This window comes from Paramormyrops kingsleyae, chromosome 9 (assembly GCF_048594095.1).
Source record: "Paramormyrops kingsleyae isolate MSU_618 chromosome 9, PKINGS_0.4, whole genome shotgun sequence".
Classification (NCBI taxonomy): domain Eukaryota; kingdom Metazoa; phylum Chordata; class Actinopteri; order Osteoglossiformes; family Mormyridae; genus Paramormyrops; species Paramormyrops kingsleyae.
This window is the reverse complement of record NC_132805.1, coordinates 455,470-482,933: the sequence shown is the minus strand read 5'-3', so window position 1 is coordinate 482,933 and position 27,464 is coordinate 455,470. Positions and strand designations below refer to the sequence as shown.

Here is a 27,464-nt window from a genome sequence, read left to right as displayed (position 1 = left end):
GATGGACTACGTAAGACCGCGAGTAGTGTCATCAAAAAGAGAAAACAGTAACATACAATTACACGACCCATTTAAGCCTGATACTGAAGATTAACTTTAAAATGTTTTATGGCTCACTGCTTTTCACGATATCACAGAAATTTAGATACTGCTTGCCGAGTTAAGGTTAGCTATAGTTAAGGAACTGTATAGTAATATACGGTATATAATTCGCTGTTTCTTACGTGTTGTGGAAAATTTGCGCATTCTCAGTACTTGAGGTATTTGTCGGAGTTTTAATCTGTGGAGTCTTTTCAACCGGTACATTTAATACTGCCATTGTTGCTGGTCAGCTGACTGGAGTGATATTTTCAATTCGAAACAAGTCTGCACATACATTTACATATATTTAGCAGTTTTATTACTTTGTAAATAGTCTGTAGGATTTGCACACTACCACAACGCTTGTGATATAACTAATTTTATGTTTCTAATGGAATAAGATAGATTTGCCGTAAGATGACCGGGAGAGTCTGAAAGCGTTAGTGTCACGGCACATGCGTGAGAGTTGGCAGTCCTTTAGCCTTACAGTAGGTCGGTAATTGGCGCTTAGTTACCAGGTAAGCCATCGTGGTTTTACATCCTGAAGAAGTAGCTCAATAGCAGCATTGGAACAATAAAAAAATAGATTCTACATCTGTTACTGTTTTCAAGTCACCCATTCAAGGATGGGAAGTTGGCAACACTGACCAGGTCAGGCGATGGAGCCTTGGAATATGCTGGCAGTGTGGGTGCGGGGGCCGCAAGATTTCAGTCCTGGCTATTGGTGAACATCAAGTAAATGACGTAATTTCTTTGTTTACCAGTATGTTTTCCTATATGTATTGGAAATGGGTGTAAAATTATAAATTTGCTACAACAATGTTTTGCAGCAGGGTCTCAGAAATCAGTAAAAGTATGTTTTAAAAGGGAAATGGTCACAACAAGTTGCTTAATTCTAAGGCCCATTTTTGTATAAATGTAGGAGGGGTCGGTTGTTATGTGGGATTTATAGGGCTATGTACCATCCACCCAGAGCATTGCAACACAGTTCTGACTGTGGTCTCTATGTACATATGTTTGTGTCCAGTAATCTTTGTGCACAGTTTTTTTTAAAAAGATCATAGTAATTTTGCTGATGTTGTTAACCTTGTAGAGGGAAATTCATATAAATCCATGCAGCAGCAGGTGGGGCCCTTTTGACCAGACACAGGGAATGACGCACCCCCCTCTCCACAGAGAGATCAAAAGGAATGCCAGGCCTCATCCTGGTTGCTGACCAATAAAGAGCCTAGGGAAAGGATTCAGGTGTTAAGTGAGATAAAGCCTGAGTTTTAGTGGAGGTAGTTTCTTAATAGACCGTACCAACAAAGATGCTTGCTGTTATGTGAAAACTGGATAGTGGTTTCTTCATTGATCCACAGGAACATGTTATTTGCCAGTATAATGGCGGGAAGGGCTGCATACTTGTCTTTAAAACCTACTTTGTCCCTTCCCCTCTCCATTTTTAATCAATAATATAGTATTTTCCAATATATGCATAACATTTCTATTTGGTAACTGCTTCTATATGAATAATTTCTGTTACTGGCATAATTACATTTTTCCATATTGTATTGTGTAGTATGTAGAACCTACTGAATAAGAAGAAGTGGGGCTTCAGGTCTGGAGACAGGAAGAAGATCATGTGGGTATTGGTGGAGCTGAAGAAGCTGCAACAAAACAGCTTGAAGGAGGTGTGGAGTTGGATGAGAACTAACACTGGCTACAAGCAGCCTGGAAATTTTGTAGTGGAAAGGAACAAGGATAATGAACTGAAATCTGTTAAACAGATTTGACTCTAGCTTGCCAGTCCAGCCCTCTCCCAACACTGCCAGCCTCACTGTGACAACTGCTCCTGCCACATCTAGTACTTTCACACCTCCCTGCAACTTCCCCACTGAAGACACCACAACCACCCCCCCACCACCCACCTGACTTCCCAGACTATCTGGTTTGCTGAGCACATGAGGAAAATGCTGAGGAAACTATGCACAGGTAAGTGGTGGGGTCTTGGCCTCAGAGTACTGACAGTATGTCCCATGCAGTTTTACTGGGATTTCTACTTTTCTTCTCCTCTCTGGGTCTGCAGAAGGGGCCCTGGCTCTGTAGATCTGCTGCCAAAAAAGGGGCAGCACATCTACCTTGAAGAGCTTCAGACCAGTTACTCTTATTTCGCATATCACAGACTTCTGAGAGACTGGCCCTGAATCACTTCTGATCACAGGTCACAGACAACCAGGACCCCCGGAGGTTTCCCTATGAATGATGGTTTTCCAGTCCGCAGTGGCCAGTGTACTTCTGGTTTACTGGGAAAGCGGTATGATTTCAGGTGTTGCCAAACACCTGAACAAAGTCATCTGAAAAGTTATCTCCATCACAGGGCATAATGTACTGTTTGGTGCAGAGAGTAGGATGATGGGAGAACTTGAGGACATCATGAACAATTCCACGCATCCCCACCATTGACCATTCTCTTGAAGCACCATTAGCCACTGATCCATTCCACCACTCTGCCATCTTTTCTTCTGGCTGCCCTCAGGAACAGTGCCTCCCCACAATGTTCCAGCCTTTTTAACCAATGATTATCAAATCCTCTTTCTCAAAGAGGTGATGAACAAGGTTGGTCTTGGCACCTCCTGCCCCTAGGCCTTTCCTCAATCATCCCCATTTAGAAGTCATGTCCATGGACCTGAAATAAATGTACACTGCCATTCAAGAATTGTACACTGTCAAATTGATTATCAGTATATTAAACCTGCTTTTCCTTCTTATTGTACTATTGCATTTAACAGGCACTTAAAGATTACACATAAATTGTACACTATTATTTTCTCTGTTTCCTTAAAGCAATCTGGTATCTTCAGTATGCTATGAGGTACACACTATGTATGATTGTTGCATTATTATTGATATTTTGCTGACTCTTGGTGTGCTGTGGCGTAGTTTAAACAGAAGTGTTCTGCTACCTTTCTGAGATTACTGTAACAATGCATTGGCCTGATTCTCCACCTGCACTTATGATGGCTTACTTCTCATGCCTATGGCACTTCAAGTACTAAAACATGGCAACCCTTTCTCCCAGAACCCTTTCCCCATCTGGCAATTGGATGGATGCAGCTGGAAATAACAGCTGCTAAACTGTCTGATATTTTTTCATGTCTTGAGTGAAGGATTTTGGGTGGGTGAATCCGGAGGAGAATAAGCAAAACTTAACCTAAGGCTAACCTGATTCAACAACCCAAAGGGAAAATACTAATGGACAGGTTTACATCAGTTTAGATTAACTATCTTAGCATTGTTGTGGAGCCAATCCTCAGACTTCGATAGTTTACACAAGATTTTTACCGTGGTGTTGTTTTAAACACCCAAAAGAAAAATGTGCTGAATGCACTCCTCCTAGCTTTCCATATTCTTTGTGTCGTTAATATGGTGTTAAGTAGTAAGGTTTTTTCCATGTTTGGAGTAGGGCTTGTTTTAGCCGTGTGTGTGATTTCTGATGCGAGTCATAAGTTGGTCCACATCCACCCACCTCTGCACCATGTGTTCTAACAACAACAACAGCAGCACTGCTACTCTGACATAGAGGGTCATGCACAAGCCTACATGATCTGTCAGTAGTGCTGGGAGTCCTGGACTTCCAGCAAACTTGGAACATGCGGTAGGTCATCCTCCAGGACCATAGAGCCCAAGGGAAAGGAGGCAACGTGGGATTATATTTCAATCACAGACAAAACATCGTTTGCACTATGACAAATGTTCATGTTGTGTTGGCACTTTGATGACTTCATAAGATTTGTAGTTTCTGTGTTCTCTATGCAGCATAGTAATATTTCTTTGTATAGCCTGTCACTATTTGAAACATTAAATTGATCATGGGTAAGATCCCAGAATATGATAAACAGATGGTAATGCTGTCGTTTGGTGAAGTTAGAATGAAATAATCAAAATTTCATTCATGTGAACTGCATTTGTTTTTTCAGTTTCTTTGTAGTAAGAGACACAACTTGCCTTAGTCTTGGGGGTACGTACACCATTTATACTAAGCTCTTTTGCCGTTGAATTTTCAGTTGATTACTTCTTAGCAACAGAGCTCTTGAATCAGCTTATTCAAGAATCATGTCACATTAATTTCAAAGGACAGTGCTTTGCAAAGTAATTCACGGCAAGGATTTTGCTGATATTACTTCCTGTCAAGTTCGTTTATGCTTACTAAAACTTATTCCTGACGTTTTAAATACTAAATTCAATATTAAAAATGCTACGCTGACCCAGTCATATTTTAGTAAGTAAGATAACTTACCACACACATTTGTAATGAGGTATTTTCCTAATTTAATTTCCTATAAGGAAGGTGAAATTGACTGATGCAAAGGATGTGTGACCTTCAGCACCACCCCTCCCCATTGAGCTTTTAGTAATTTTAAATGACCGTGTTTTGTCGTCTGATCGAGCTTTCAGGGTTTACACAATGTGATGTCTGAAACTGCCACTTTCCCCCATTCCTTCATACACTCCGGAAATTTGCAACACTGCATGATTCAAGAGAAGGTCTAAAGCGGGACCGTGAGTACATTGGATCTAGATTCGTGGAAATTAACGCATGCACCGAGCAGCAGTGGATTAGAGCATGTGCTCAGGCTGAGGCATATGTAGATAGCACTGTTGAGTTTGGCAGGAAGCAGTCTCCAGTTCATGTGGAGAGGAGGTATGGTAGGGATTGCACGAGATCACGCTCACCGGAAGCCTAGAGGTCAAGGTCAGCCTCCCCTTCTGCTGAAGAATACTGTGTCCTGGTGGGAAACCTCTCTTACTCAGTGGAAAAGAGTGACTTGAAGGCCTTCTTCCACCCTGTGCCGCTGAAGGATGTTCACCACCCCACCCCCCAATAATTTTGAATGACCATATTTTGTCGTCTGGCACACGGAGGTGAAAAGTGTGATTATACTGTTGTTTGAGTTGTGTACCATTGTTTCAGAGCCTCCGTCCCATTTTCGGTTTTAATGGCCACTTCAATGAGTCCATGCAGGCAGGCCAGCATTTGGTGCAGCATTATTTATGAGAAGGACCTGAAAGATGGAATCTCTGCATTCACAGCAAGAAGGGTGGCTGTGCGTGAAGGGTTTGACCACGTAAGAGCAGAGGTGGACATTCCAGGTCTAGAAAGTACAGATGCAGAACAAGATTTTGTTTCAACCAACCAGTTGAGTACTCTGTGACTGACTTTTTATGCTCAACTCTGGGTAAGAGTGGGGGGTCTTTTCCAACTTGACTGCAGGTCTAATGGCAATTAAAATGAGGCAGTTACATTTCTTTTAGACTTGCTCTGAGATTTTTCTGGGATTGGGATGTGTGGTGGGTGTATTGCAGCACATGGGTGTAGCGGGAAAAGAGGCTGGTTCCAGCAAATGACACTTTTTAAATTGTACAAACTAATTCAGCATAGGGTGTTGGAAGCGGCAGAGACAATGGGGGCGGAAGAAGATGCGATGGCACCTGTTTTTATTTAAGCCTGGAAATTACGGCAAGCTGGTCTTGCTAGAAGGTACAAGGCTGGGTGAGCCTCTGCTGACTGAACATAATGTTGGTCCACTGCAGGCTGGGGGCAAGTTTTCAGTTGGTGCTGAATTGGTCTGATAAGGTGGATGGTCCCCAAAACTATGTTTTATCTGCTGCTACAATGTTTCTACTTTTTAGCAGGAAAGGAAGCTCTTTTTCGTTCTGGCGGACGTTGCAGTGCACATACCGCCGAAATGGTTTGTGAATTAGATCATTCGACCTGTAGGTGGCAGCCGTATACCTTACGAAGTGTAGTTTTCCACGTAATTGCACCAAAGAAGAAGAAAACCGACTCGGTCTTTGCTTCCGTGTTTCTATGCGCCATGTTGTGTGAACGTAGCACTTCATGTAACAGGGTGGATAGGCCTACGGGTATTGCGTTCTTAATGTGAAGATAAAGGTTTTTAAATAATGCTTGAAGCCGCAGTGTTTCAAGCTTTTTAAAATTGTTTCACCCGTATCCTCTATATAGGAACAGCAAGAAATCGGCGATCTGTGTAAGTGTTTGCTGAGCAACAGCATCTGTCAGGAAGGAATAGCCAGTCGCTAATGTATATGCAGTAATACTGCTAGTTTAACACTAACGTAGTCATTTAGTATTGCAACTAAACTTTCCTAGTTTCCACAACCGTCAATGGCGATTAAAATTAACAATAATTCCTGAAATGACTAGCTGCCATTTACTAGAAATACTTCCTCGCTAGCTCAGTAGTTAGCACATGACGTATTTGATGTTAAACATCAAATACGTATTTGTTGTTAAAATATACTGTTGATAGCACTTTGCCAGTAAGATGATAAAGACTGCAAACATATATAACATAAACCCAAATCGCTTTTTACTCTGTCCAGCTGGCTCATTATGAAGGGCTTCGTGAAGTTATGTCACCCATGAAATAGTCGTAGATGTGCAGTATGTATAAACAGCTTGTGTTTGTAAGGGTGTTAACCACACTGTTGTATCGGTCAGTATACACCGTGGGGTTGAATGATGCGTGGTTAAACGAAGCTGGATTTTGCAAAGAATTTGACCTTGGTAACGTGGATACTACTTGCATTTTTTTAAGTAAAGGATCCTTTGATGATGGGTTGGATTTTTGCCACTGGATGTGCTGGGATGGACCTACACTGGATCTCTCTGGGTTCTGTGTGATCTCTAGCCATGCCTTGCCGTTTTTGTCATGGTGATCTGCAGATCATTGGGGTCTACACATTTTGCATAAACTTTGTTTTGGAAATAGGGATGTGATGTAGCCAAGATGGATGGACATTGAGGCATTTTTTCCCTGGATTTTCAGTTGTCTCGTGGTGTTTGTGTTGTTGCTGCTCTTAGATTCTGAGGAAGTTTGTCAAAGGAAGTGCATTGTTAAATGGCAAATTTTGTAATGCCTATGTCTGATATCTGTTACACACAGGGTATTTACAGACTGCTTGGAAGTGAAAGTGTCCTAATATAGAGTTTGATTCCTGAGTATTTAAGCAACATTTATTCTGGGCTAAATTGATAGAGGTGAAAGTGGTCTGCCAAGGCACGAGATTGTGGATTGCTTGTTATCCTGGTGGGATTTAGAGGTGGGGAAGCTAAAGTTAAGTATTTTGTGTAATGTTGCTCTTTGTCCCCTGAGCTTTCAGTGTTTACACAATGTCATGTGTCTGAAACTGCCGCTTTTTTCCCATTCCTTCAAACACTCCGGAAGGGGAACATTCTGGAATTATGGGCACAGGCGTCTTCTGCAGTAATGCTGTTCTGTTGTGCCCCTCTGTCTGCAGGTGCAGTTGGTTGTGCCCCGTCATGCCGGTGGTCATCCGTTTACAGGGACTCAGAATCACAGCTGGTTCTGAGGACATTCGCAATTTCTTCACTGGCCTAAGAATCCCCGATGGTGGGGTGCACATTGTTGGTGGAGAACATGAGGAGGCTTTCATTATCTTTACTTCAGATGAAGATGCGAGGCGGGCTATGACCCGCTCTGGGGGGTGCATCAAAGGGTCTCCCGTTAACCTTCTGCTGAGCAGCAAGTCAGAAATGAAGAGCGTCCTTGAGGCAAGCATGAGAAAATCTGAAGCAAGCAAGCGGAGGGTTTACAACGAAGGGATCAGGAGACCAAATGCTCAGACAGTACCTTGTTCCGTCTCTGAGAACCTGTCCATAGAAGGTTGGCGAATGAACCGCTCAGATATGGGTAATAGCTCAGGACCGGTCATCTTGAGTAGTCCGCGTCCTTATCGTTCGAGAAAGACTCTACCAGACAGCATTGATGGCTTGTATCTGCATTTGCAGGGATTGCCGTTTTCTGTAACAAAAGGTGATGTGACAGATTTCTTCCATGAGCTGCAGGTAGATGATGTGATTCTCCAGAAGAATCGAAGAGGACTAAACAATGGGAGTGGAATTGTGAAATTTGCAACACTGCATGATTCAAGAGAAGGTCTGAAGCGGGACCGTGAGTACATTGGATCTAGATTCGTGGAAATTAACGCATGCACCGAGCAGCAGTGGATTAGAGCATGTGCTCAGGCTGAGGCATATGTAGATAGCACTGTTGAGTTTGGCAGGAAGCAGTCTCCAGTTCATGTGGAGAGGAGGTATGGTAGGGATTGCACAAGATCACGCTCACCGGAAGCCTACAGGTCAAGGTCAGCCTCCCCTTCTGCTGAAGAATACTGTGTCCTGGTGGAAAACCTCTCTTACACAGTGGAAAAGAGTGACTTGAAGGCCTTCTTCCACCCTGTGCTGCTGAAGGATGATCAAATTGCACATCTCTTTGATAGAAATGGGAGGAAGACACGATCTTGGTTTGTGGTGTTTAGAAGCCTGAGAGACTACTGTGCTGGTTTGGCACACCACAAGGTGGACTTTGCAAACCGAACAACATATGTTTCTCCTGTTTCCAAGGAAAAAATGCTGGAGATGTTAGAGTCTGCAAAGATGAAATTGGAGGAGCATGAAGAGAGGGCCAGTAAGTCTTTTGAAAACTCACTTCATTATCATGGGTCACAAAAGATCTGCCTCTATGTCCGGAATCTGCCATTTGATGTGCGTAAGGTGGAGATCGTGGACTTCTTCCAGGGCTTTGGTATCCCAGAAGATAACGTTTACTTACTACAAGATGATAAGGGAGTTGGGCTTGGTGAGGGCTTGGTGATTTTCCGATCCGAGGAGGAGGCACTGAGGGCAGAGGTACTGAATGGGGAAAGGTTTCTTGGGTCGGAAGTGATGTTGAAAAGCATCTCTAGGGCTCAGATGCAGGAATTTGGGATCCTTGATTCATTGGATGGGCCATCATTGGAGAAGAAGCTCGAGAGGTATTCTTCAAGACATGGCAGGACGTCTCCCCTCTCACCTGGAGGAGAGTACTCTGATTTCGGGGTCCTGTCTAATTCATGGATATCTCCAAGCAATTTACCGGATCATTCATGCAGGAGTAGCAGCAGATCTGACTCACGCACAGATGGCCGTGCCACATCCATTGACAGAGGGGATGGATCTCAGCATAGAAGATTAGGTGCAACTGGGCAACCATTTGATGGCCCCACCTGTGTGAAGCTGGTGAATCTTCCTCCAAAAATCACCATTGAGGAAATTTATGACTTTTGCTATGGATACAGAGTGATTCCAGGATCTGTGTCACTGCAATGCAACAAGAATGGCATTCCTAAGGGCACTGCAACAGTTGTCTTTCACTCACGCCAGGAAGCAATGACTGCACTCCAAGAACTGAGTGGAAGGCCTATTGGGACCAGAAAAATTAAACTGCTTTTCATTTAGATTCAGAACCATTCGGTTGCAAAATGAGCCAGCGGAACAAGTTTGGTTGGGACGTGTTGTGCTGGGTGGGCTTTGAGCATTTAGCAATGCACAGAGCTTAAACAACGAGAAACTCATAGAGCATGACAAAGACCATGTGGTGCAGTCAAGGTGCATCCTCACTGACGATGGTTACGGAAACCATCATTCGCTTGATTTGTTCCAGCAGTTTGTGCTAGTAGCTTTACACCCCACTGTAGGGGGGGGTGGGAATAGTGTTTTCGCTTGATTAACAAGATCTTCATGGAACTTTTTTCCCCTTTTATTTCCAAGATTTGAAGAATTGTAGGGAAAGTAAGTTCTTCTTTGTGAATAATTTGAGCGTCGACAAAAACACTGCATTTGCTTGATTTCAGCATATTGCTCCCGTAATCAACGCATTGTGTAAATAAACCCATTGTTATGTCTATCTAAATTTGTTTCTCACAATTTTTCCTCACCTTTCTTTTATAAATTTCAGTCCAGCAGCATGGGTACAAATCCCCCCCCCCAAAGCTTCCATGTTTGACATGCCCTTTGTGGTCTTGGTCAGCAGGTCACGCATCATGAAGTCCTTCAAATATGATACTGTCATAATGTTGATGTATCTTGAGATGTTATTCAAAATGTGGACATTCCTACTTCTCAGACCTTTCATCCAGAATTAGCAAGCCTACCTGTAGTATCAATTCTAATGAAAGGTTAATGAAATACGTCAGTGAAATGTCTGTCTTTACTGTTCTTGCATCTCTTGGTTTATCTCTTTTGATATCCCCATATCCCTTGAGCTATTGCCTAAAATTATCTGTTGGATTGTGCCTGTGTGTTTAATTTTCAAACCTATTCTGTCTTAAAATATCCATCCATCCATCTCTTACTGCTTATATAGAAAGTGAGATTCATGGCAATTCATCATAACAGCACAAACGCACATAAACTAAGTATGCATTTGTGCTGTTACAACAAGGAATTGCCTCTAATTTTAACCTTTATTCTGCAGATTAAGTACTAATTTCATTTATAAGTAATTTGATGTGTAAAGGTTAAAATGCATGGTATCATTTTCTCATAACAGCGCAATTGCTCATAAAATAAGTATGCTTTTGCACTGTTGTGAAAAGAAATTGCATGTGTGTGCTTTTCTTTTACAGTGAATGTGTACTTGGGCATCCCTGCTAATAATGGTCAAGCTCACTGGGGCACCTGTCTGGGGTACAGCCTGGAGAGGATGCCAGTCCATCGCAGCTGTTAAATATGTTGAATATATTTTAATCGCCTACTTTGAATCTGATGTCAAAGATAACACACACATGCTTGAGTAATTTAGATTCATCATCCTGCTGTTGCTTTGTTCTAACATCAAAGTCCATCTTCAACCAGTATTTGCCCTTTTAAAGCTTCGCACCCCTTTATTGAAAGTACTCTGGATACAGTCCCTGTCATTCTTATTTCAGGCTCCCAACCTTCCCATGTGTTGGGTGGCATAGTGGCTTAGTGCTTTAGGATACTTAGATTGGAGGTTCAAGTCCCACCATTGCTCTGTAGTATCGTGTGTGTGTGTGGAGTTTGTGGGTTCTGCTTGTGTTGCATGGGTTTACGAAGACATGAATTGGCATCGTTTGTGCATCCCATGTAGGGTGTCTCCTACCCTGTGATAGGCTCCAGGCCTCCCATAACTCTGTACTGGGTAAGTGGTTCGGAAAACTTCTTTTTTCTTTTTTTTTTAAAATCTGAATCCACTAGGGGGCACTCAAGAATGGCTGTTCAGATATACAGTCATCCTTCAAACCACTTTTGCTGCACTGTGATTGGTTTTTCACCTATTACAACCAAACAAAACATGTGGCACGTTGAGGAATGTATCTCTAAGCCTATATGAATATCATTACAGTTTCAGGTGCATGCTGGTTTAAAATTTTTACATTCTAAGTTTTTTTTTTTTTTTTTTTTTTTTTTTTTATTGTTACAGTAACATTAAACACAATTTTGGAGCTGGTTTGTCCGAACCAGCTTTACCACAGGTCCCTTAACTACAGCAATCAGTTTACATGAAACTTAATGGCACAGATATATTGCTTAATTGACATATAGCAAATGTAGTTAAGCCCTATAATCAGTGCTCAGCCCTTCACCACGACCAGGCAGCTGTCAACTCAGCTAATCATTCTGCTGCTCTAGAACATGTTTTATGTCGACCTTCTTGTCAAAATTCACAACACAGAAGCATCAGTTAACACACTCCCACATAAACGCAGCCTCTCTCCATAGTGCTGACCCAGCCTAGTCCTGCTGCTGGGAATACAACAATTTCCAACCCCCGCCTCCTTTCCTCTGTTGTGGACCTTGTATCCAGTCTATGTCTCAGATACCACAGCTTCATACATCATGATTCTTCACATAACCACAATCCACAGTATTTTCTTTTGAGTCATTATGATAAAAAAAGTTGAGTATAAACATCCAAACAAAATCTGATGATTGCAGTCCTGATACCAGATGTCAGGAACCGTTCCATTGGTTAAACAACATCGAATGCAAAAAATGGCTCGTTCATGTTTAAATAAAGCTAGCAAAATAAGCCTTGTTTCTGAGATATGCCTGCATTTAGCAGAAATGATGCTATAAGTACAGCCACTAATTACTGGCTATACCCATACGACAATAAACAATTAGATAATTGAAAGCCATCTTTCTAATGTCATTCAGCTATTGAATGAACTGTAGTTGAATAATGAAATGGCAGAACCCTTTTCCTCAAACAAAAGGATAGATTCAATCAAGAGCTCTATCATGCTTAATGAAGTGTCTTCCTGGAACAAAAAACAGCATATGTATTGGTCCCTAAGGACCAGGGCTTAGAAAAGCCCAATTTAGATATAATGTCATGTAGGAGAGTTCTTCAACCTAGTCATTTCAAACATCTGACAGCCAGTTCCAAAGAAGTTATCTCAATATGGGCGATTCAATAACTGTGCTGTTAGTCAATCCTGCGATGGTTCACATTAAGGGTTATGAAATACTGAGTAGATAATGGAACTCATCGTAACCAATCAACTTAATGTAACTTGAACTGCAGTGGGGACATTCTAAGGAAGAAATTCAAAATAATTCAGCACAAACAAACATTGGCCCTTTTATTATGAAATTAATGGTGGCTTACAGGTGTAAGATGATCTATAAATGTACCAAACCCCTGATGTGAGAGTCATGGTGAATGAATATGTTCAAAAGCTAAATTAAGCCTCCCTCCCCAAACCGAACCTCCATTTTGAACAAATTAAGAACAGCTTATTAGAACATATTCAGATCTTTCTGTTCTTTGGTTTGTTGTTTTAAACCAAGTGTTTGTTCTCTGCATTTGGGGTATTTTATGTTGTAGGCTAGTAAGTGAAACCTAAATGAATTAGCTAAATACCAAGATCAAAGGTGTTTGCCCTTCCTAGGTCTGGCCCCGTAATGGATCATTGTTACTGGAGATGCTGAATAAACACTGAGGACTTGACCTCGGTGTCCTCAAAGTTAGGTACAGGCACAGCTTTACCCCAAGTAGTAACTAGAGTCAATATAAGATGAGGCAAGACACATTTGCCAGTTTTATTCTTCAAAATATTTAAATCAAGTCATTCCTGATGGAAAGCTGACTCAAGGAAGAATCACACCCAGTAGTTGTTCTTCAGTAAAATGTCTTCAGTAAAATCTTTAAAGAGTGAGGCACGGGTTAAAAAAAGCACTTCATGCTGAAAGCGGTGAGGCTAGCTTGCCATTTAAAACTGCAGTTATAGGCAATATCCTCGGCCTCAAATTACTGTCTGAAGAAGAATTCTGCCTGGGACGTAAATCATCAATTCAGTGCCTTGCAATAAATAATTGCTCCCCCTGAGACTTATTTCCAGACCCCTTCCCATAAGCTCTCCTGGGTAAAACAGTGTTTTACTGTGGTATGGCAGTTTTACTTGTACGACTGCCTTTTCCAGCAAGAAAGCGCACTGTTGGGGCTGCCGTGAAGCCTGCTTTTTGTGAACTCCTCAGTTCAGAAGGCTACATTTTGAAGCAACACTCGGGCAAGAATATTAAGTCATGTTCCAGCTGCCAGTTAATATCTGGAATCTTGGTGTCTCTAAAGACGCTTTTCCACTGCACCAGGTAATGAACTTTTGGTATGTCAAAATGGTACCAAAGTCGACTGGTAGTTGTGTTCATTTTCCACTGGAATGACACTGGTACTGGTACAGAATGGCAGCATCACAATGCCAGATGGGGTGTTTTGTGCTAAATTAAAAAATGGCTGGGCGGTGTGCGATCGTGCTATCGATATCGCACGTCACGCAAACGCAATTCTCACATCTCAAGGGCCACAATAGTTAGCTGGGTTGAGATCAGGCTGCTTTTGCATGAGATCTGCATGCGCTCTGCGAGCAACTCATAATCATTTTCATCTTTGCTGTTTAAATCATTCATAGACAGGTGAATGACAAATTTATATTTATAAATTTACATTTATAGCAAATATGTTTGATTTCTTACGTCATGCCATCCAGATCTTGTTGAATCTGTTCTTTCAACCAGATCACAATTAAAACTTGGGCCTCGTCATTTGTCCACGCATCTATTATTATCAGGCCTACGTGTTTTCTTACTTTTATTGTTGTTTCCTGTAGCTGCGCCTTTTCAAGGTGGTTGTTGTATTTTGTGTTTCAGAGGTAGGTTATTTGTGTAACCATTTAACAATGAACCCCATCTGGTTTGGTACTTCAGTCCTGGTACTGGACCAAAATACTGGTACTGAAATCACTGGGAAAAAAGAAACGTATCGATTGTTTTTTTAAATTACCAAATGATTGGTGTCTGATGCAATGGAAAGCTTCGGCAATCAGCATCCCCCATTTTTGTATCTCAGAACTTCCTGCAGGTAATCTTCTGTCTGCAAATGTGCTTGTTTGTGCTCCCTTTCCTACAAAGAGCCTGGTTTGCTTGAGATATGATTAGCCATTTCCTACTGAGATCTCCCCATTATGATTTATGACTTCCTGTTGTTATGACTCAGTATTTGTTTCTTTGCATGACATATTAAAAGTTGAACTGATTTCCAAAACTTCAGCACTTTTATAAACCATATATATATGGTTATATGCTATAAGCACTGCATCATTTACAGACATTGTATGGCACCCAGTGCCCCAGTTAACCAACACAGATAAAGGCTTTTTACTGTCATTATGTGATCTCATTATTAGTGACCTTATTGCAAGATGGAGTGGCAGCAGTGTGGAAACACAATCTGGATTCATATGGACCCGTTTTCTGCAATTTGACGGCATGCATATTCAGTTCCCTGTCTGTGGGCCTGGAGGAGGTTCTCTACATGATGAGTTCGCCTCCTTCCGTGGGGCTGATGCTGACAGATCCAAGGACCATCTGCTTCCTTCATCCTGGTTTGTGTCTCCATGGCAGCAACCAAGGAATATGACTTAATCGGATGTATGTATGTTGTTTTTTTTTAAAGCCACGCTTGTGGCGAGAATTGCACTTGACGTGTGGTGGTCAGTGACACTTGGAGTGTAATATAGCTTCATACCTTCATTATTTTGTATGTCTGCCACTAACACTGACGACTGGTCAATCTTTTTTAACAAATACAATCTCACCTATACATTCTCTCGTTCAGTTCCTGTCATACCAGAGTTGCATTTTTAAAGAGTTATGCAAATATAACCTGTAAAACCAGTTTCTGCTGCCAGATTTCACAAACAGGAAAGCTGTTTCCCGGGGGAATGTAGACGGTGGTGAAGCCAAATGCTAGATTACACTTAAGCGATTCATTATGTTTTAACTTTTTATAAAAAATGAAAGTTTGAGTGGGACATACTACCCATAAAAGAGGAGCCAAAGCTAAAGCATTTGCCTGTGCAACAGTGGATCTGCACAGAGAGTGAAGCAGAAGCAGCTTCAGAGATGACGCCCCGTGCTTCACCAGCCACCAGCACTGTCGGCGTTTATGTCGCGTATAAAGGAAAGTGGACCAGAAGTGGAAACAGGCAAGAAGAAAAGAAAACAGATGAAGTCTCCTTCAGCGCCCAAGTGATAAACCAACGTGAAGAACGCCTGGCCTGATACCAGCTCCTGCAGATATTCTGAGCGCTTCTGACCTAATTCTGGCTAATAGCAGCAAAAGCTGAAGTTTAGATGCCCGCCCACTGGGTGCAGCTGATCGCATTTGTGTCCCACATCTTAATGAATCTAAACAGGATTTCCATGTTTGCTTTAAATAGCATTACATTAAGTAGACCGTGGCTCAAAAATGGGAGAAGTGCAGCAGGAATACAGGAGTAACGTTTCATTTGACAATCGACTTGACCGAGTAAATTGGTTACTGCTTTCATTGGTGGATATACTACCCTCTGGGTCTAAGTGCAGCATAGAAGTGACGTTGTGGCAGCGTTGTTGTTGTTTGTTGTTGTTGTTGTTGTTGTGGTGTATATGTACATACCCCCCCCCACACACACACACACAAACACTGGCTCATGCAGAAGCCAGTGCCAGGGTGTGTTTTCTGATGTACAAGGGCACATGCTTTGTATATGTGGTTTGTAGGATGAGATAGTACACAATGCAAGTAGCTGACAACATGCAATATTTCCTGCAAAACCCAGCTGGAGTTCAAAACTTAGGTAAAAAAAATATATATGAAAGGAAAACAGCGCCAGCAAACATTATCAAGATCAGCAAACCATTTACATATATAGCCTGCTTTATTAACATTTCATGCAGCATTTCACGCAGGTGCATTGATGAGTTTCAGCTGTAACTGTCAATCAGCCAGGGGTTCACTGAAAGTTTTGCATGTAGTAAAGTGTTAATTAAAACTGAGCCCATGTTAAAGGAACTTAATGTTGCCAATTCTGCTATGTAGAGTGATGACCAATGGGATACATTTTTAGAAAATGAAAACCTACAAGTTCAGTCTTACACATTGAAGATTTATGGCAGGCCAAATCCCTCGCAGCGCCTCTGTTTCTTAACATAGCCCTGACCCTTACTTTGTGCACTTCTCCAAGAAAAATGTTGAATTGTCTAAAGTTGTTCTTGATCAAGGTCTCAAGAGGCTCAGAAGCTCACACTGAAAATCCTCCCACCGCAACCAAACTCCCCGCACAGATGTACCAAACACATTCCATCACACAGGCTTGCCTTCAAGAGTAAACCAGTCATCTGGGTGTGAAAGCTGCCCCCTGGATGTCATCGGCATGCGGATTCTGGGTTGTCGGTGTCCCAGATGCATCGCCCCCCCACAGGGCTGGCACATGTCTCAGCAGAAGCATTTTCATCCAAACTGTCTTTACAATACATCCCCCATTAGCAACCCGCGTTGTGCTTTAGGTAATATATGTGGAGTCACTGGCAGGGTTCTTCATTAAAATGCATCTTAATAGGGCTGAAATGTGCCACAATAAGTGGTGACTTGTGAAATATAAATTTAAAAGCAAGTGTTAAGCTCATGCAGAAATATATCCTGAGTAGATGTCAAAGACGTACATTGTTAACGAGCCTTTTTACTTTGGATAAGACCATTTAGTAATCTGTGGAATGTGGGGATTGCGTGGCGTTTTGAATGAGGGATGAGGTCCAGTGAGGTATGAAACTCACTAGACAGTGAACAGAAGCCGCGGGCAGCCTTTTATGGGTTTTCCATCCTGCACGTTTCAGCTAGAGGGCAACAAGGTATCCTGGATGGGGGGGGGATACTGGATGTTATTCACTTGCCTGTGCATTACATTTAGAGGGTTCCAGATAAAATCACCCCCCCCCCCCCCCCCCATGCCCTGCGGATCTGATGACCCCCTTCAAGACCCCGGCATCTTACAAAAGGTGCATACAGGCTGTCTGTCACCAAGTTATGAGCGAGATCTGTTCCCTAAGTCTCTCTTTATGTCGAATTTGTAAGTAAATTGGGAGAGTAATAATACAGTACGTGATAGCAATACTGATCGTACAGTAACAATAGAAGTATCGACGTACAACATTGCGCAGCTTCACCTGGTGAACCACTGAATCGTAAAGTGGTGCCAGTGTTGATTATGAACCATTTTATTTAACTCAAATTTTTAAGTAATAGATTTTAAGCCAGTTTGTAAGTACGAGATGTCTGTACGTCAGTTGTTCTTAATCGGGGACTGTCTGTACTTCTACTAGTATGTACTGAATTTCATTAGAAGACTATTAGTTAACCACTGATGAAGTACATACTGTATGTATGCGCTCTGACATATTGCGGTTGGCATCTTGCATATAACCTGACCTGGATGATTACCAATGATGTACTATGTGGATAACAGTATTGGGACACCAGGCCATTGCACCTACTGAAACTTTTATGACATCCCTTTCTAAATCCACAGGCATCAGTATGGAGTTGCCCCCCCCCCCCCCCCCCCCTTTGCAGCTATAACTGCTACCACTCTTCTGGGAAGGCTTTCCACAAGATTTTGGAGTGTGTCTGCAGGAATTTTTGCCCATTCATCCAGAAGAGTATTTGTGAGGTCAGGCACTGATGTTGGACGTGAAGGCCTGGCTCGCAATCTCCGTTGTAGTTCATCCAAAAGATATTTGATGGAATTGAGGTCGGGGTTCTGTGTGGGCTAGTCAAGTTCTTCCACAGCAAACTCACCCTCTCTATTGACCTTGCTTTGTGCACTGGGGTACAGTCATGCTGGAACAGAGAATGGCCTTCCCCAAACTGTTACCACAAAGGTGGAAGCATAGAATTGTCCAAAATGTCTTGGTATGATGAAGCATTAAGAGTTCCCTTCACTGGAACTAAGAGGCCAGGCCCAACCCCTGAAAAACAACCTCATACCATAATCCCCCTCCACCAAACTTTATAGCTGGCAGAATACGGTCAGGCAGGTAATGTTCTCCTGGCACCTGCCAAAAGCTGACTCCTCTATCAGACTGCCAGGCAGAGAAGTGTGATTTGTCACTCCATAGAACGTTTCCACTGTGTCCAGTGGTGGTGTGCTTTACACCACTCCATTTGATGCTTAGCATTGCCCTTGGTGACATGAAGCCATTCCATGAAGCTCCCAGTGCACAGTTTCTGTGCTGGGGTTAATGCCAGAGGAAGTTTGGAACTCTGCAGTTGCTGAGTCAACAAAGCGCTGACGACGTTTATGCACTATGTGCCTCAGCACTTGGCGACCCCACTCTGGTACTTTAGGTGGTCTTGGTACTTTAGGTGGTCTGCCTGACAGCACCACCCCTGAATTCACATACAGTAACTGTGTCAGCAGGCCAGCACAGTGGCTCCCTGAACCAGAACCACTCAACAAAAGCGAAACTAAAGAAAAATGCCTGGAATGTTAAAGATGCAATGTGATGTCAAGTGAAGTGGGAGTGGAATCTGTCAAATCCCAAGTGTGCTGTTATGGTCGTGTTAGGTAACCTGTCACACTATCACTACACTAGGCATATGTCTCATCAATTTAAAGCCCGAATAAAACAATCTGAGATTAGATGTATAGGATAACAATGCATAATTTTCCCCATGCACGTCTCTTCTAATCAATATGTACATATAGTTTATTCACAGTGTGGGAATAACATAAAAATGGTTGAGTCTGGTCAGTCGTAACTTTTCCCATCATCCTTTTGTTTGCCTAATGAGATGCTTACGAATGGATCGCAGGAGTTGCCTTCGAGCTGCGGCTTCCTGTCATCCATCTCCCAGACACAGTCACCACATTATCTTACTGTAGCGGGTGACGGTCTGGCAGGAAGGTGCGGATCAAAGATGGATTCCCCGCTCTCTCTGCGCGCTCCCTAATTGCGCCATCTGCGCCGGGCCCCATGGTGGCACGCCAGGCCAATCTGTCAGGCGCCGCGTGCCAAAGGAGCCGCCCTGGACGCTCGCTCTCTCTCACCCACGCTGCTTTGTGCCTTTTTTTCCTTTTTGCCGAGAGACGACGCTTAATATGAATCCAGAAAATCTGCTCCCCCTTCCCTCCGCAAAAGTCCCCTCTGCCTGTTTGGAATCCAGTCAGAGTATTTCTTGCTCTAATGCGTGAAATTCCTTCAGACATGTTCACCTGCTACTAGACAGCGTGATATACCCTGTGATAGCTTGGATATATATATAATTTGTTTAATTAGCTATTAACACAGTAGCCTTAGGCCTCCTGGGTTGGGGGGTAGAAATTCACCTCCAATGTCACCCCCCCCCCCCCCCTCCCCCCCCACCATGTCATGTGGGTTCCTTCCTGGGGCTTTAGTTTCCTTCTGCAGTCCAAAAACACGCAGTTAGGCAAATTGGCACCTCTAAATTGCCCATAGCGTGTGTCTTTGTGTGTGTGTGTGTGCGTGCCGTGACGGACTGGCGCCCTGTCTAGGGTGTTCCCCTGCCTTGTGCCTGGTGCTGCTTGGGACAGACTCCAGGTTCACTGCAACCCTGTGCTGGATAAGCTGTTATGGAAGAAGGATGGATGGATATAGTCAGAAGAAGCCAAATGTGAGCTGAGCAAAGTGTAATATTTATGTCTTGGGAGCCAATAACCAGCTGTGCAATGGGTTCTGGGTATTTTTCTTGGTCAAGTAAGTAGCACAAGTAGAAATCAGGTCTGGTGTTTTCAATTTTTCTTGTTTTCGAGGATGAACCCTTCATAATTAAGGGATCTTAAACAAACATAATGTGCATACTGTATGGTGGTGAAATCAGCACATATGGGATCCCCTTTACGACTTGCATGCGTGACCTCAAATTAAACTATAATTACTTACTGATGAGGTGCCAAGCTGAAGCTGTAAGGAGGCTGATTGTCTCTTGAAGACGATGCTGTCCACAAGTGTCCACCACAGGCTTGTGGTTGCCAACAGAAACATTGACCTTTTCATACTTAATGTGCACATAGCATCACTATCTTTGGATGTAGATGTATAGTTAGAAAGGCAGAGACACACTTTTAGTAGCAGAGAACTGGTTTGCTTGCTCAGTTGCTGAACTCTTAAATCCAACTGGAAGTGCATTTCTAATAGTGTCTAATATTGCTCATGTCAGAAGATGCCAGAGCAATATTTTCTGATCGTCTGCAAAAGTCAAGCATAAAATAAACCACCCTCACATCCATTTTCCCAGTACATAATCAGTACAGATTCTGGGGGGCGGGGGGGGGGGGTTGGAGCATATCCCAAGAAGCACTGGGCGAAAGGCAGGCAAACACACACACCGCTATAGGCAAATTAGAGACCATAATTAGCATAACCCAGTGTTTCCCACTCCGTTCCTCAGGGACCCACAGCTGGTCCACATTGTTGTTCCCTCCAAGCTCCCAGGCAGGGAACTCGGAGGGAGCAAAAACATGGACTTTCTGTGTGTGTCTGAGGACCGGATTGGGAAACACTGGCCTAACTGTATGTCTTTGGACTGGTGAGAAAACCAGAGTACTTGGCGGAAACGGGGAACATGCAAGTTTGCACACACACACGCACACATGCACACACATTTGTATTCATATCTTAAGATGACACAATCCCAGCCCTAACCTTAACCATAAGTAACCAAACAAAATAAAACACTTTTGGCTCTTTTGGTTTTTTAATTGCAGTCACTAATCTTTTATAAAATTGAGTTTCCCCATGTGGGGACCATAAAAAAAGATCCCCACAACCTCAAAATAACACATTTTACACATTGTGGGGACATGTAATATATGTATAACACATAACAATAACATTTTGAGGCAGCAGTGCTACCCAATGAGCTACGACAGAGCCCTTATCCTTATCATCTCAATATATAACCCAAAAAAACACAATAACAACATGGTATTTGATATATATACAGTATGTGGGTATGGCTGTGTGAATATAATATTTTGACGCTTTTGATGCTTATTGTCCGAGGGGACGAGAGGACGTTGTCTGGTACCACTGTACACCTGTATATGGGTGGCATGACAATAAAGCCCCCAGATTCACTGGGAAATGCAGCAGTTTTATTTGTTGCTGAAAGTCTCCGTTGTCCCATTATCGTTCTTTCCCGCTCATGTAAACATGAGCCAGTGAACGGGGAGCGTGTTGCACCGCGTGATCTTATGCCACCGATCCCCCAGCGCGATTCTCTCCACCCTCCAAGCCTCAGGACCGCATACATCTCCGAGAGGACAAACCAAATGTGTTTGGATTTGCTAATTCACACCTGCCACTAATTCAGGATGGGGGTGGGGCGGGGGGGGGGGGCGGCAAACCCTGCAACGAAAAACCTGCGACCTGCTTTTCAGAGTAAGAGTTTGCAAGGGTCACACAGGAGGCGATGGATAGATGCAGGTAATCGAAAGTGACTGGTGCGGGTGAGGTGGGGGGGGCGGGCGTCTCAGAGGGAGGGACGCTACAGCTGGCCTGGTGGCGAGTGACATATCAGGAGCACGAGTCCAACTTCCTCATCATCTGAGCCGGTGCCACCGGAGCGCCGGAGGAGAAAAGCGCAGCAGATGGAGGGCGCCGCCCTGCTGTGGCGTGAGCAGATGGCAGCCCCCAATTCGCTATAGCCAACAAATCACATCTCCCGACTAGACCGCAGAACTACGAACGCATTACCTGAATTTTAATAGGTTATTATTTTTGTACCTGTTTGCAAAAAAAAATTTAAAAAAATGTGTGGAAGCAAAACAGATCCATCGCTTTCATTTCCACAGACAAACAAGTAAATAAATAATGTTTAAATGGCATCTTGTTTTGACAACAGGCGTTTTCATGTTTGTTTTCATGCAGTATGCTGAGCATTTGATGTAAATATATTTCCCCCATGAAAAAGTATAGGGTTATTATTGTTTGTTTTGTAAAAATGTGTCTTTCATGTGAAGTAAGTTTGCTGTGGAGAAAGACCGTAAATGCTGGAATACCATATAAGTTGTTTCCATTTTTTTGTGCTTCACACAGATGTGAAATCTGAAATCATGACAAACCTGAGAGAGGCATGAGGTTCAAGCATGTGACAGAGCACAGTTCAGTGAGATACATGTATGTTCTGAATGTGACATCAATGTCACAGCAAATCATCTATCAACGCAGCAAAAAATCCTCTTATTAGTCTATACATGATCTCTGGACATTTTATTTGCTCTTTTTGACTATTTCACTAGGATGAAATCCCTATTGAGCCAGCATTTAGCAACCTGCAACTTTTGCTGCTAAATATTGCAGTAATCTATCCATCACCACTCCTTCATTCCCTCCCTGTGCAAACCATGGTCTTTCTGTGCATCCTGTTCCGGAAAGTTTAATATCCCAAAAACAGACGGTGGATTTGGCATGGTCCTCCGTGCACTGATAGTGTTACTTATTGGTTATTGTGGTGGTCATACTGTGCCTCGTATGGTAGTACATTAACGAACAGCTTGCAAACACCTTCTGCTGCAACATCTGCCAAAGGAACATTTTGGGCTACCTTCCAAAGTAATGAAAAAAGTTTCTCTTTTTTTTGGCAAAGACTAATGCGCTGCTTGAGTCCGACTACAATGAAAAAGCATCATCAACAATTCGGACTCCAGCTATGGTTCAGACCCTGTTTTGGAAGAAGGAAACAGAAGAGCATCACGTCACACAACAAAATGCCCTTTTCTGTGATGCTAATTACTATACTGGCTAAAGGTAATTGTCATTGTGTTGGCTGGAGAGGAATTAAGTGGGCTGGCAAACGACTGATTAGCCACCTCCTTGGCACATAGTGGGCTCAGGGGCGTCTCTCATTGGCTATAAAGAGGAATGAGCCATTTCTCCAGTCAGGTGACATCATGCAGCATGTTTTAAAAGGCCCATCAGCTGACAACATAATGATGCATGCGATCTTGCTTTGATACTTCCTGGGCCACAAGAGGAGATGTTGCAGGTATGATATTGTATTTCATCACAGCTGTATGTCAGATGGTAGGTTATGCACATACAAAACATGTATACAAAACATATATACAAAACATATATACAAAACATGTATACAAAACATATATACAAAACATGTATACAAAACATATATACAAAACATATATACAAAACATAGGCCAAAATTTAAAACACTGTGCTATAATAAATAAATAAATGAACTAAGCAAAAAGGAAAAGGTGATCGCTGTGATCACTGATCAGTGTAGCAGATTGCTTGTCTTCGATTGGAACAAATGTCTGCTTATGGGGGGGGTGGGTATCTGGCTAGAAAAAAAAACTTGTAAGGTGCAGAAGAATATTCTGACAACTTCACCTGTGTTTCAGCCAATGTCAACAGGGCAACTAGGACATACTGTATGTAATACATCTCGGTTCCTGATACGAGGTGATGACATCCGGCACGTCACAATTTAGTCACGGCTGTGACCTTATTCCAGAATTTCAAGAGAAACTCAGAATAATGTTTTGCATAATACCGTAATGTTACAAAATTAGTTTTAAGGTTTGAAGCATTTGGAGTTTTACAAATACAGGTTTCCATGACATGGGGTTAGTGGAGAATATTGAGAAAGTCAAATATGAATATGATATAAATATTTAAACAAACACAAAAAATAAATAAATACATAAATACCATCACTAAAAAGTTAGAAAGTAAATAAACAATTAATGTAACTAATTAAATACCAGTTATTGAAAATTTGGTAATGCTTTACATTAACTGCACTTCCATAATGCTTTTATATTGCATTCATAAAACGTTCAGTACACCTTCATAATGTATTCATTAAGTATTCATAAAACATTCATAAACATCATGTAGTATACATTAACATCCTAACATCCCTTAACAGCTGTAATATACATCAATAACAAACATTTTATAATAATAACAAACATTACAATTGTATAATCATGTAATGTTTGTTATTAATGTATATTACAGCTGTTAAGGGATGTTAGGATGTTAAGGTGTACTTGCATGCTGCTTATGAATGTTCTATGAATGCATTATGAAGGAGCACTGAATGTTCTATAAATGACTAATGAATGCATTGTGAAGGTGCACTTAATGTAAAGCTTTACCGAAAATTCAAATAATTTATGTTTTGGTTTATTTGGTTAAAAACCCCCCACCACTGTATAACACTGTATGAGATGTTTAGGCTCAGAAATGGTACAGAGACTGAAAGTGAGGCTGTGTAGACACTGACATCGCCCAGCATCAGTAGAAAGTATCGTACAGCATATTGCTAGTCCGGGAACAGATCAAACTCCAAAGTTGATTATTGAATGTGAATCGCTATCGCATCATCATAAAGGCAAAACAGCAGAAGTGGAACCATCATAAAGCGGTGAGAACCTCGTATGCTAGGATGTGGAGAATCACCACACATCAAAGAAAAAACAACATTTAACCCAGAAGGTTCCCCCAACCTCTAACACCCAGGTGATGAGGACTATTCCTCCGCTCTGCTGCACAGAAGCTGTTCAGCTGTTCATAGGGAGGATTCACCAAGCAGCTCCACACGAACGACTGATGCCGTCACTCATTAAAGAACAGTGTTTATCTCACTCCCTCTTAAGATGAAACCAATTACATCCCAGAATGACTGCCATTTGGGCCCCTGTGTGGCATTCCGGCTGCTTTGAAAAACTGATAAAATGAAACTTTCTCCCCCGTTATTCCGTCTCAGCTGCGGCTTCCAGCTCCGCAGCCAATTACGCCGTCTGCAGAGTCTCGCGGCCAGCACACCCCGAAGACAAGCTGTTTGTTCTTCTGAAATGCAATCATATTTTGTTTTAACAGTAAAAGTCGTCTAAGTGACTTTGTTTTGACAAATCATTTGTGGCTGGCTCCCCGCGATTAACAGCTCCCACCACAGCCGCCCGGAAGCCGCGAGTTTCTCTTTCTTTACACCCTGCCTGTCACATGGTATGATGCAGCCGGCATATGTCTGCGTATATATTTCTGCGCACGGGCTGGTATACAGATAGTGGGCTAGCGTTGGGCTCGTTCCACACAATCGAGCCCGATGTCCGTTGCCCAATAAGCAGGTGCGCCAAAGATTCCGCACCAGCTGAGACTGGCGGCCTGTCAGATCTGGTGGGCGTAACCTTTAATTCTCTGCTTCCTTGGCAGCAGATAGAGCCACCATCTGGCTGGACAGGAGGAAGGGCTGCGCGTGTTTGTGTGAGGACGCCACGGGCAGCGCTGGGCTGCTCGCGCCCACATAGGCCGCCCATTAGAGACTACTCTCCCCGACCCATATGGCGGCATCAACAAACATGCACCGTCAGCACGGAAACCGGGCCCACACCAAGGTTGCGGCAAACCTAGTTATTTTCAGTTAAGAACTTCATGACGAACATTTGCGGCCAGGATGCGACAGCACATCTACTGCAGTGGACTGGATCTATACACCAAAGCAAAGTGCTATTAAGATTTTTTGTATTGAAAGTTTGTTGGCCTCTTTTAATTTTAATTTACTTCCTAAAGATAACATGCTACAGAATGGTAAATGTAGAAGACATGTTCAAGCATATCATGCTGCAGTTATCTACAAGTTCGCCTTAACTGTTTTAGGTGTCAGACAGTATGACAAAATAATTTCTTGTGGTTCTGCCTCCCTGCTTCACCTGTCACCAATCAGGAGACATGACTCCAGAAACTGGGAAAACTGTATCTGATAGGAGACCAAGGATTTAACAATGAGCTTTCTGTTGCCATAACAACCTCATCAAACTGCTTCCTGTTTCTCAACCCCAACCAACCTAACCCTAACCTAGCCTTTGAAGTATCAAAGCATTATCTTGGCATTGAGCAAAAAACATATAAAAACAGGAATACTCATATATAGATTGCACATGTATGTGTGTATGTGTGTGTGTGTGTGTGTGTCTGTGTGTGTGTGTATATATATATATATGTGTGTGTGTGTGTATATATATATATATAAAAATATATATACATATATATATACAGCATCGTGCAAAAGTCTTAGGCAGTCAAAGGCAATGTTTAAAGCTATTTATCTAAGCAGTAAGTGTATATGTGCGCAGAACAAAAAACACGATTTAACATTAGAACATACAAAAATTAGCAGTGACACAACAAAAACTAACAAGAATTTCCTCCATTCTCCAAAAATTTACTGATAACTTGTTGGATGGCTAGATAAAGGCTGCTTCAGTTCCCAAACCTCTCCTCAGGGCCACCCAGCCATTCAATGTATTTGTTACATTTCACATCCAGCTCAATTAGACTACTTAAGATTTTTGCACAGTACCATATATGTATATATATAGCCAAAGTATTGTACAGGGATTTACTAGTGTATAAATGCATTAAAATACTATAACATTTCAAATGTGAATTATTTATAGGAGAATCATATTTTTCAAGATGGGTCAACTGTTTCGCGACATATTTATTTAAAAAAGGTGAATCTAAGTGCCTGTTTTCACTGACTCATCTAACTGTCCGAGACATTCCTGTGGTTATTCTCATGTTTTTAAAATTTGATTACAGAAGGCAAGCATAACACAATTTCCGCGTTATGGGTCATTAGCAGTTTGTGACAAAACAGTCAGTGTTTAGGTTAACTGTCCAACAGGAATGTAGAATTAATAGAGGAGAAATAAAAACCTGTTTACATAACAGGCTTAAACAGTAAATAACACAGGTAATCCAATAAGCATATGGCACAGTTTAATATATGGCACTTTATATAAAAACAAAGCCTAGAGCAATCTTTCTCTGAAAGAACATGCCACCTGTAGTATAGTGTATAATGTCTGTGTGTTCATGCAGCCTTGTCTCTATTCTGTGTCCATCTACTATCCAGCTACTTATTCTGGACAGGATTGCAAGGTTATATTCCATTGTAGCCGGAGAACAAAACATTTAAACTGCCATTCTTCTTAACAATAATCCTGCACATCATTCTGGTCCTGTTGTGTCATAATATTTCATCTTCCGATTCCTCTGGCAAGCTTTACGCATATAACGTTTTCCTTTCATTTAAGTGCACTGATTTTAAATATTACATTTCCCATTATGCGGGTCTTTACGTATATGTATCTCTTATTTGCCTTTTTTATTTCCAAGCAGAGGACTGAAACAGTTACCT

At 42.2% G+C, this 27,464-nt stretch overlaps 1 protein-coding gene and 1 long non-coding RNA gene across 3 annotated transcripts; both read left to right on the top strand.

The window, feature by feature from the left end:
* The first annotated feature begins 27 nt into the window (after positions 1 to 27).
* LOC111850422 (uncharacterized) lies at positions 28 to 3,959 on the top strand. Of its 2 annotated transcripts, XR_011992844.1 has the most exons (5): positions 28 to 599; positions 694 to 816; positions 1,258 to 1,326; positions 1,643 to 2,055; positions 2,150 to 3,959. It is a non-coding gene; the product is annotated as an uncharacterized lncRNA (long non-coding RNA). The 2 variants fall into 2 exon arrangements; XR_002839789.1 differs by lacking the exon at positions 1,258 to 1,326.
* A 1,948-nt stretch (positions 3,960 to 5,907) lies between these two features.
* rbm12bb (RNA binding motif protein 12Bb) lies at positions 5,908 to 9,839 on the top strand. Its single transcript, XM_023824298.2, has 2 exons — positions 5,908 to 6,113; positions 7,387 to 9,839. The coding sequence occupies exon 2, from the start codon at positions 7,409 to 7,411 to the stop codon at positions 9,383 to 9,385; it is 1,977 nt and encodes a 658-aa protein (XP_023680066.1). The 5' UTR covers positions 5,908 to 6,113; positions 7,387 to 7,408; the 3' UTR covers positions 9,386 to 9,839.
* The last annotated feature ends 17,625 nt before the right edge of the window (positions 9,840 to 27,464 follow it).